The sequence below is a fragment of the Pelobates fuscus genome, chromosome 8 (assembly GCF_036172605.1).
Source record: "Pelobates fuscus isolate aPelFus1 chromosome 8, aPelFus1.pri, whole genome shotgun sequence".
Taxonomy (NCBI): domain Eukaryota; kingdom Metazoa; phylum Chordata; class Amphibia; order Anura; family Pelobatidae; genus Pelobates; species Pelobates fuscus.
Genome location: NC_086324.1, coordinates 80,848,207 through 80,860,373, shown reverse-complemented (window position 1 = coordinate 80,860,373; position 12,167 = coordinate 80,848,207). Strand labels below are relative to the sequence as shown.

Sequence of the window (12,167 nt, the reverse complement as noted above, 5' to 3'; positions counted from 1 at the left end):
AAGCTTTAAATATTTGTGTTATCAGATAGGCTCCTAGTCCCCAAGCCCCCTCAAATACACTACTCCACATAAGCTGAGGGTCAAAATCAGCGTTGATAAACTAGCCTGTTGACTTGCCATTAATACCCACTTCCATGCTTAGATATACCAGCGAGGTAACATTCAGCTTTGAATCTGACTTAGCTAAGTGAACCTCTAGTATTTAGCACACATAACTTGTTTAGCCTGTATAATACCACAGTTAAAACTTTCATAAATAAGAGGCCGTTATGCTCGAGAGTGCATGTAACCATTGCATAACCAGTTATGTATAACGTATGTTCCTCATGCTTTAACCTCTTGTTTTACTTTCTGTACTGACCCATCCTATGCCTCAATAAAAACAAAGATTAAAAAAAAAAAAAAAAACGCTATTTCCCCTTCTTCACAGTCAGTTTAGTCTGTGCTGGACCTGTGCAGATCAGCACTGGGATAAGGAGGCGGTGCTCTGCATATCTGTTATTCTCTCCTGATTAAATTCAGCCTAAGGGAAAACAATGCCTGTAAGGGGAAGTTGGGAGAAGGGCCAGGTTCTGTGTGAGAGCAGCAGCAACACGGAGAGGGGAGAGAAACAGCAAGAATGATTTATTGCAGCAGCTTGGGACAGCCAATCTGAGAATGGAGAGAGAGAACAGATATATTTTAATTACACAAAGCCAACGAAAGGTTTTGGCGACTTTAAACATGTTTTTGGAAGCAAGTTAGTGCTTCCAAAATATGGGTATGCAGGAGAGGTGTGTCTTACAGCAAGTATAACACCCACTGAAAAAATAATTGTTGCTCTCAGCAGGTGACGGGGAAATAGAAGTTAAAATATAAGCTTTTGATATTATTACGGGAAGCTACACTTAGTTGTATAACATGAGTCAAGCCAGATGGTTATAAAACTGCAAACCTATTTTACATTTCAATAGTCTCATCTTACTTTTTATTTTAAACTTTATACATTTTTTCGGAGAGACTCAAATCAATGTTTCTCTGTACTTGAGAGGCAAAAGTCTGGAGGCTTTAAAACCATTGATATTGTTACAAAGAATGTGTACAATGAGCCAGATACTACCATTGTGTAAATTAAATTAGTCATGAAACCTATTTACAGCATAAATGCTTTCACAAGAATAAATCTATGTATTTAAAATACTTTGTAAGTAAAATGCTTTGCGTGCATCACAGACACAAAGCCTTTGTTAAATTATTTTGAAATGCAACATCTATGCTCCTCAGAATGCTAGTCGTGGGCCTGGAAGTGCTACACCATTGGTGATTTACTAGAGGAACCCCTAGGGGGCGCATCTACTGAACAAGCTTTTTACCAATGACAGGGATATGATTTTGTCTAGCCTACCTTCACCCAAAATCATCAGAATCGTTGGACGGTATGGGATAGGGGAGGCTGGAAGTTGCTTTGTAATTATATTCATAAATATCAATAGTAGTCCATAATACATGCTAATTACTAACAATAGCAGTGCTAATGTTTATGTGACAAGTAATTTAGTGATGTAAATCACTATGTTTAAAATTTGACACAAGGACATAATGATAATGTTAAAAGTATTCACATGGTTTACTGAATAAAAAAAAAAAGAATTGATTAAAAAAAAAAAAGGAAACTACAAAAACAAATCACCTTTTAAATTGTGATGATGAGAGCTCTATGAAACAAAAGAAGTATAAAGCATTGTACAATTTTCCTAATAAGGGTGCAAGAGTGAAGATACAGCAGTACTAAATGAAGCACTGTCCCAATCTCATCAATCAACTTGCTTTTTAGCTTCCCGACAGCAATATTAACAGTGGCTTACAGTTTGTTTATGTAAGACTGTCATAGACCTTCCACTGGCCATACTTAGTTGTTCAGCACTAACTCCTTGAATGTTAAGACTTTAAGAATGCATTACTGAATGCCCTTTTAGCAGCTAAATAGTTAAGAATCATTCAGACACTGTTGGCGGGCGTTTAATTCCCCCCCACACCCCCTCCCCCATAAAGGGAATATCATATAATTTACTTAGACATTTAACACATTGCAAAAAGTTAAGCTTTTGAAAAGGAGTATCGAGACTACTAATTATTTCAATATATCATTTTACCATTCTTTGACAGCAACAAAGCATTTTTATTTCACAAATCCTAATTTTGCAGTATACTTATTTTCTATTACGGTCTGTAGAACATATGCAATATCTTTAATCTACTGCAAAAGTAAGAAATAGCATTTAACAGAGTTGGGTAATTTTTTTGCTCCTTAGTTTTCGATTCATTATAATTCTTTTTTCACTACAAAAACACCTACGTTGAAATCTACATTCGTCCATACATATAGAGTCTATGGGGAAACCTATTTTTTAAATGATGCACTCCAAAGTTCTGGTAGTGAAATCGTTTACGTTGAATAAGAGAAATAAAGCAATCTATTTATAAAAAATCTCTCTCCATATGAAGCAGCAAACAAAACAAAAAAAATCCCTTCTAAAGTTATGAATATTGTTGGATAAACCAATGTGTTTTTATATTACGCATAGCTATACTATGAAAATTATAATCTAATAAGTAGTAGCAACAACTCAGATTAATGGCGCTGCCAGACTGTGTTGATATAATAGTTTGTTCAATGTTACAGTCATTAGTGGCATATTTGTGAGTAGGGCCTTTTTGGTACTTTAGCCATTGTCATTCTACCACAATGTCACCATTTCTGCATGTGTGCACACATACATATTATGTATCTTTTTTTTTTTTTTTTTTTTTAACGTGAAATATGTTTTGTTTTTTTTTTTGATACCCTACATCTATAAATAACACAATAGTAAATAAGAATAAAATATTAAAACATTAAATAAATAAAAAACAAATCCCCACCAGTTTTGCATTTAATTATTTCTATACAACAAGTGCAACTAACAAAACGGACTCAACATAGATTCTCTAATTAGTCCTGATTGTTAATGCTCAATATGTCTTAATTTCAATACATTTTTAGAAGTTATAGAACAAACACAACAAGTTGTGAATAGTAATTTTAGAGCTAAAACTTAGAGCTAAACTTAGCATGTTAAGACTACAACTTTTATAGTAGTAACATTATCCAAAACAGCTATACAAATATATTTTTGTAGAAAGTATACCCCACAGGTTATGAAACCAAGCGCATTTTGACACTTTTTATTTAACCATTTTATCACGAGCATAGGTCAAAAATTGTTGGGTTTTTTTTCAGATGTGTTTTAATTTAGAAAAATTGAGAGACCATGTATGTCCCACCACTGCAAATACCCAATATTTAAATTCTGCTACTATTCTCGATAACAATAATACTTCTATTCCAACACTTTAACCAGTCCATTATCCAATCACTAATCCAACCCCTAATCCTGTCCATAATCCAACAACTAATCCTGCCCATAATCCAACGGTAATTGTACCCATGATCCTGCCCCAAAACATTCCCTAAAATCCCACCTCAGAGCTTTGTGAGCCCTCTCTACATTGTGATTGCGGCATGAGATGGCCTGCCCCATCTTTTTCTCATGCTGCTGCTCCAGGAACAGTGATTTGTGCTGGGCAGCCAGCAAAGGCCAGCACTGATCACTTAGCAGGGAGCAAGCAGGGGGTCTCCTTGGTAACAGGGACATTTAAAATTACCATGGCTAAGCATGATCTCGCTCAGCCGCGGTATCATGCTTAGCCATGGTAATTCTAAATGTCCCCAGTACCAGGGAGAGAAAATGAAGTGCGGCGCCTACTTAGAGTGCTCATCTAGCAGTGTAGGGCCACTAACTGCGGCCCAAGCTGACCGAGTGGACTCTCAGGTATAAGGTGACATGTGGTCTTTAAATGGTAATTTTTTTTGATACCTTTTTTTTTGTTGTAAATATACACTATATATATATATATATATATATATATATATATATATATATTTGTGCTCGGAATTTAATGGGTTATGGAATGCATAAGAAGATGCATAGTTAGTTGAGGCGTGCCAAAACCAACGAACAAGTAGGCCTGTAATAAAAGAGGGCCCACAAAGGTGATAATGTAATTTATGATGGGTGCAGGTGGGTGGGGTCAATCAGCTTGAACGGCAGAGGTGAGTAGGGGCTGGGAGTTTAGGTAGGGATTCCTTCCACAAATTCAGGCCTAATGGCCTTTTAACATATATATATATATTTTAGACAATTAAATAATTTTAATGGTTTATCTAATAATATTAAATCATGTGAAAAGCTTATCCAAAAATAAAACATTGCAGCCTTGGAGTGATAATGAATGGAATCAAGAAGGAGCCCATAGGTATTAAGGAAGTTAGAGGTGAAGGAATAAAGATGTATAAGTATAGATAGGTAGCGGTATATTGGGAGACTAGTGAGGAGAAACTGGGAGGTCGTGTGTGGAGGGATTTGTATTCAAGACTAAGACATTTAAAAATATAGTCCTGAGGAATCGGAATAAAATATCGCTTTTGAAAAAGGGGTGTTGCAAGAGCAGACCAGGTTGTCAGCCGTGTGAAGGTGTATATAAAGGAATATCAGAAATGTTCAACTTTTCAATCGTTATTGTTTTTTATTCTGTCCATCCTAATAAATCAAAGGTCCTCCAATTAATTTGTGTTTCAAAAATGCTTGCTGACTCTAGAATTTAAATTCAAGCTAAGCTAGTAATAAATTGAAATTTATTGTGTGAAAAGGCATATTATTTTTGTATATAAACATATAATAAATTGTTCCAAAAAATATGCATTTACTATGCACACACACCTACTAAACACTAAAAACCTAGATTTTCTTAGCTGCAAAACTAGCCTCTGTAGCTAATGAAGATTCATCAATACTTTTTTGTGTCCAATCAAATGGTTCTCATAGCGACGTGTTGAGGCAAAATCTGCCGTCCAAAGCTTCTCACACATGAATGATTTCATTGATATTTAGGTGTTCATGCAATAAATATAGAGGGTTCACTAAATGCACCATCAATGAAGTGGTCTGGGTGCAGTGGTCTTGTTTTTTGTTTAATCCTTCAATGTAAAACATTGCAGTTTTGGAACGGCAATGTTTACATTGATTAGTTAAATGCACTTCTAGTGCCTGTCTTCATGATAGCCACTAGAGATGCTTCTACCTGTAGTCCAAAGGAAAAAAAAATCTGATAAACCACTCCAAAAAACAATATAAATAATGCATATACATACATGAACCAGTAGAGATGCTTCAAGTTAAATAACCTTGAAAAAATAAAACAGAAATAGACAATGTGCAGATTTGGTTGAATTCGTACAGAGAACACACTCACATTTTGACGAGCTACTTAGTTCACTGCTGTATTACAATGGACGGTACAATCTGCATATTAGTATATATATGAATCCAGGTAGTAGTCGGTCCCCGAACCAACATTGTACCGTCCATGCAGAATACAACAGAGCTCTTCAAAGTGTGAGTGAGTTCTCTATGAATTCAACCAAATATGCACATTGTTAAGGCATACTGCACTATTGTCTATTTCTGTTTTCTATCTTTTAGGTTATTTAACTTGAAGCATATCTACTGCTTCATGAATGTACATTCATACTCATTTATATTGCACTTAAAGATTATTTCTATTGTTTTTTGGTGGTTTGTGTTGTTTTTTTTTCTTTGATTTGTTTGTCACACAAGGTTTGAGAATCCTTGTTATACTGCACCTTTATTTATTCTACCTGTAGAACTGAGTCAAACTTGGTTTTTCAATCAAATGATGCTCATAACAGCATTCAATTGGAGGAGAGTGGCGATTTGCAATGCATGTGTATCTCGTCCCCAATGCTTCTAGATTAGATTAGAACACAGAAAAACCAGAAGGCATGCTGACAAAGATTGAGAGGGTAGCTGCAGCACAGGTGTCTCCAAACTGGAAACAAGGTAAGTAATCTTTATTTAGGAGAATTTTTAAAATACCAAAGGGGGATGGACAGAGTTCACAGCTACAGAAAGGAACCTTAGAGTCCCAAAATATTATGTTAATTTCAGGACTATGGGTTCCATTTAATTAAGGACTGTTTTTCAGTACTTACTTGTATCCACTAAAATAGTGACCTGTAGTGATATTTCAAGGTGTTGTGAACTAAGGGGACATGGACACTGCACAGACACTACTTCAATTAGGTGAAGTGGTTTGGATGCTTATAGTGTCCTTTTACATAAACGCATAGTGTTCCATATTTACATGTATATTCTCTCTAATGAAACAAAGTGCCTATGGTACATAAAAAATACAATTATACATACATATATATTGGAAGGCTTGGCTGTCTGACGATCTGCTGCCTTTATGCAACATACTCTACTAGTGTAGGCCCACTTTTATTTCTGGCCTACAGCATATGTCGGTTTTGGCACACATCAACCGACTTGTTCCTATCACAGGTTCTATAACACCAATCTTACGTCAGTCATAACTGATGTAGCCCTGAACACACATATATATTATATATATACACACACACACATATATATATATATATATATATACATATATATATATATATATATATATATATAAAAAACAAAGGCTGGCACTCACCTAAAAAGTATATAGAAAGATTTTTTTACCCTGGTGCAATCCGCGTTTAGTAGATAACCCAGAATAGAAAGGGTACACTCCTATATATATATATATATATATATATATATATATATATATATATATATACACACACACACACACACACACACACTCTGTGAAGTTTTGCACTCCAGCCTCCCTGTGTTTTTGCCGGGTGCTCAGCTGCACAATTTATACTGTATAATATAAAGTCAGCACTCAAGGTCTCGTAAAGATGAAGCCTTTAATCCAGAGCTTAATCCATTTAAACAGTCAACGTTTCAGTTCGTACACCGAACTTTCCTCAGGTCATAACTTATTTTTTTATTTTATATATACATATATATATATATATATATATACACACACACTATAAACCCTCTAGTGAGGGTGTCACAGAAAGACCTTGTGATCCTTGTACAGTCCTATTAATGAACATGTTACAAGAGATTTCGATTTGGCCAGTATATGTAATACAATCATATCAAATATTAGTGTTATTTTTTTCTTTAATTTAAATTAGTTAAAATTTATTCCTGTTCATAATTCACCATTATTTTATAATGACAGGTTATGTAGTATCCTGATTTTCTGCATCAGAAAGGAGACACTGCTTGTTTAGTATCGTATGAATCATGTATTTTGTTTGGAATCAGCAAGGGAGGCTATGCCTAATTAATCAACAAAAGCAGGGGATTCTTGTTTTGGATCTAAAAAAAACCCCAGAGTTTCGTTATTTTCTATCACAGGGAAGTATATTTCATTATTTGAAAGAATGTGGCTTAGTAAGTGGCAAAGTAACGCCGAGTGCCTGATTCTACATTTTTGATGTTACAATCATATAATTAACGTATCAAGGGTTGCCAAAAGATAGCTTTCCAGATCTTAAACGAAATATATCTTCTAATATGGCTTTGCATAGCTAAATCAGGGGCGGGCCCAACTCCACAATAAAACCACCTGCCTATTATCATGTAGGTCCCCCTCGTGCTGCCAAAACAGCTCTGATATGTCAAGGAATGGGAAGACCTCTGAACGTGTCATGTGGTATCTGGCACCAAAACATTAGCAGCAGGTCCATTAAATGCTGCAAGTTGTGAGGTGAGGCCTTCATGGGTCGGATTTGTTGTTCCAGCACATCCAACAGATGCTCAATCATATTAAGATCGTTGGAATTTGGAGGCCTAGGAAATACCTTGAACTCTTTGTCAGGTTTCTCAAACCATTCCTGTACAATTTTTGCAGTGTGACAGGGTGCATTATCCTGCTGAAAGAAGCCACTGCCATCAGGGAACACCACTGCCATGGAGGGGTGTAAGTGGTCTGCGATAATCTTAAGGTAGGTGGTACTCGTCAAATTAACATCCACATGAATGCCAGGATCCAAGGTTTTCCAGCAGAATATTGCCCAGAGCATAACAGTGCCTCCGCCGGCCTGCTTTCTTCCCATTTTGCATCCAGCTGCCATCTCTTGCCCAGGTAAACGACACACCAGCACTCAGCTATCCACCTGATCTAAAAGAAAATTTGATTCATCAAACCAGGCAACCTTTTGCCATTGGTCCATGGTCCAGTTCTGATGCACACGTCCCCACTGATGGCGCTTTCAGTGGTGGACTATGGGTCACAAAGAGCTCTGACCGGTCTGTGGCTATGCAGAAACTGCAATGCATTGTCAGTTCTGACACCTATCTATCATGGCCAGCATTACGTTTTTCAGCAATTTGAGGTCCTGTAACTCTTCTGTGTGATTGGCTAGCCTTGGCGCCCCACATGGATCAATAAACTATAGTTGCCCTTTTTTGCAACCCTTTTGGTAGGTACTAACTACTGTATACTGGGAACACACCACACGACTTGCTATTTGGATATGCTCTGTCCCAACTATCCATCACTATGTGGCCCTTGTCAAAGTCACTCACATTTTTTAGCTTGACCATTTTTCCTACTTCCAACACATCAAATTCAAGGACTGACTGTTCACTTGCTGCCTAATAAATCACACCCCATGACAGGTTTCACTGTAACAATATAATTAATGTTATTCACTTCACCTGTCAGTAGTTTTAATGTTGTGACTGATCAGTGTATGATATGGAAAGGATGACAGACACTCAGCACAACTTTTTAGATTCTTTTTTAAGGATCATGGACTCCTGGCTCATTACTCTCCCAAACATTCATACCTCTCCATGTGCAGATTGAGGTTTGGATATATGCCCTCTCCGGGATTAGCCAGTATCCTTCTCCTCCTTATCTTTCTGCTTACCCTCCTGTTCTTTCTCAACTTTTCTTTCCTCTTTTTATTTATTTATTATTTATTTATAAGTGTATTTGTGATTATTGCTGTTGCCAGGTGTACACAGTTTGTGTGAAAACATTATACACTTTTCACTTGGAAGAAAAGCATTGAATATTGAGAACGTAAATAATATAAAACAATGTCTTGTGTAGCACAAATATTTTCTGAGTTCGATCAACCATGAAGTGACATTTTATATGGACAGGGAACCCACCTCCGACGTAAGTCTTCAGCTACCACTGCACGGCAGCTAAATAGGTAGGCTCTGAGGGACTTTAGTTGTTGTCTCAGACGTACAATATGTGCCAGTGCCTCAACGTGTCTGTAGAGCAGTGGATTCTCCTGATGCACATCAATCAATGGCTCTTCAAATACATACTCCAAAAACTCTTTAGCCTGCTTGGATACCTGAAAAACAAATTAAGAGGTCAGTTGTATGGCTTTACCCTGCAACAGCTTTTCTTGAAACCTGATGTCTTGCTTTGTTTCCTTTGTACATGTTATACTAATTAAATACCGTTCTTAATCTCACAGTCGGGAATTATATTGTTAACAAGTGCACCTGCCTCATGGGACAGACGGCTTTATATAAAAAGCAGCTTTTCTTCTTTCCTTTCCTCTTGACAATATGTTCTTGATCATTGTTGAACTGAGATACCATATCACAGGCAGTTTGCTAATATTCAACAATAATGCAACAAAAGATTTTTCTCCCATCTAAGTAATTTTTTTGTTTTTTTTTGTTTACATGATTACAACTGCTGGCACATTGAAACCATACTTATTTTGGTTCCCATAAGACGGAGTTAAATGTTGAAACGTAATCTATTGTGACAATACACACACCATAACCACTACAGCTCATATACTGTAAAATGTTCAGATCCTTAATGCCACCCTCCAGCTTTAGATGTTATTTCAGGAAACTATGCTGCCAAACATTTGTACAGGGTTAGCAGACACTGTGCACATATTACTCACGGCAAACAAATCCGTTTATACACTACCTGGACCTTTTGCTATGAGAGTGTGCAAGCACATGCACATGGCATAATTCCTTTATTACCTGCCCAGCTCAGAGCATTGTGAAATATTCTCTGTCCTAACCTGGTAAGAAAAGAGAGCAATTGTGCTGTGTGTGTGCTGACTACTCGACTTATTGTAGTTTAGAAGCTGCATGAGCATTTAATTTCTAGAAGACCAAATGAGGAATAGTGGTGACGTTACGATGCTGAACATTTTAGAATACATAAAAAAAAAACAACAACAAATGACGGCACAGGGATCAAACTGACAAATTTTTTATTATTTCATTGTTTGCTTTAATTACAACACTGTGTGCTTTAATTAATTATGCAATTTCATATTAATTGGTTATGTGCAAATATATGCTCATTTACTGGTGTGGTGTTAGCTTGATAAAAATCAGGGTACAGGTCAAAACGTCCCGGTGTCCAATGAATATGCTTAATCTATCACAGTGAGTGCTTGAGATTTTTCTTTTATAATTGACACAGGGATCCAAGGCACCTACTCTACTTATAAAAGCTGCAGTGGTTATAATGCACAAAGTGTTCATTAAGTGAATGATTACCATACTAAATCAATCTGCAGAGTTGTTTATGTTGTGCTGAATGCTCCTGGAGGAAGTCCTGCACCCAGGCAGACTATGGTCACTATAGTTTCATATTGTTTTCATACAGCGCAGCCCTTGCCCTCGCTAAACAGTCATACTTTTCCTCTCTCATTAGTTCATGCTCCCGCAATCCCAGACGTCTCTTTGACACCTTTAATTTTCTTCTCTGCCCTGCTGTGGCCACCCCCCAAACTAACCTTACAGCTGATAGCTTTCCATGCTACTTAACCGACAAGATTGAACAGCTAAGGAAACAATTCTCCCCTCCTTGCCGTTCTCTTTCTCAACCACACGTAAATCATGCCTTCCCTACCCTTCAGACTTTCTCCCCGGCTACTGAACAAGAGGTGGCTGCGCTTCTCCATTCCTCTCGTCCCACCACTTGCCCGCTCGATCCTGTCCCATCTCACCTCATCAGATCTCTCTCCCCTTGTCTTGTGCCTACCCTAACACACCTCTTTAACTGACAAGGACCTACACCTATAAGTGGAGCGCTCAAACACAGATAAATCTTACCAAAACGTAGTCTCATTCAATGGTAAAATATGGGGTACATGTCAAAGTAAAATACAGAAAATACAATATAGTGTAGATGGTACTGAAAAATGGCTTCACAGTGATTATAATGATATCGTGCTGAATATTACACTCACATTTCAAGGAGCCTGTATATAGAAAACACTGGCTCCGTATCAAGGCTTGTGTGCTGTTATGGTAGCACCACCCTCCTACTTCGGCTTGAAGAATTTCTCAGGAACACAAAAAAAAGGGAAGAAAGCAGACCAATGTGTAGACTTATGGTGATAAATGACACAGGTATATGTTCAATAAATGGGGTGCTCACCTGGTCCTGAGCCTACGAATCCCGGCTCTAGGTGTGTAGGTTTTGTGCCAATTTGAATGGGGATGGCACTTCCCCTGTGAGGATTCCTTGGAGGCTCCAAAAAGGACTTGGATGAGGTTTTGAATGAAAATGGTGAATTTATTGGTTTAAAATAAACATAAAAACAAAGATGATAAAAGTCCTCAAATAAAAGTCCTTTAAAAAGCCGAAGTAGGAGGGTGGTGCTACCATAACAGCACACAAGCCTTGATACGGAGCCAGTGTTTTCTATATACAGGCTCCTTGAAATGTGAGTGTAATATTCAGCACGATATCATTATAATCACTGTGAAGCCATTTTTCAGTACCATCTACACTATATTGTATTTTCTGTATTTTTCTTTGACATGTACCCCATATTTTACCATTGAATGAGACTACGTTTTGGTAAGATTTATCTGTGTTTGAGCGCTCCACTTATAGGTGTAGGTCCTTGTCACTTACACCGCACCAATATCTACTAAATTTATTCAGTGGAATAGAGGATATTTCCACACCAGTGTATTGAGCTGCCTGTAAATCACTTTCTGACTTTTTTGAGCACTTTTGTTATACACACTCCTCTGTAAAAAGAGGCAACCTTTGATTGGTACACCTCTTTAACTGCTCTCTCTCTTCTGGCACTGTTCCTGCTGACCTTAAACATGCCACTGTAATACCTATCCTGAAAAAAAACATCTCTTGACTAGTCCTCCCCCTCTCACTATCTTCCCATATCCGTGGTC

General features: G+C 37.2%; 1 protein-coding gene across 1 annotated transcript in view; it reads right to left on the bottom strand.

Moving 5' to 3' along the window:
- PLEKHM3 (pleckstrin homology domain containing M3) overlaps window positions 1–12,167 on the bottom strand; it is a 220,129-nt gene that overhangs the window by 93,144 nt on the left and 114,818 nt on the right. Inside the window, exon 5 of the mRNA XM_063430113.1 lies at window positions 9,138–9,331. Coding sequence (XP_063286183.1) covers window positions 9,138–9,331 — 194 coding nt within the window. The remainder of the gene's footprint in view (window positions 1–9,137; window positions 9,332–12,167) is intronic.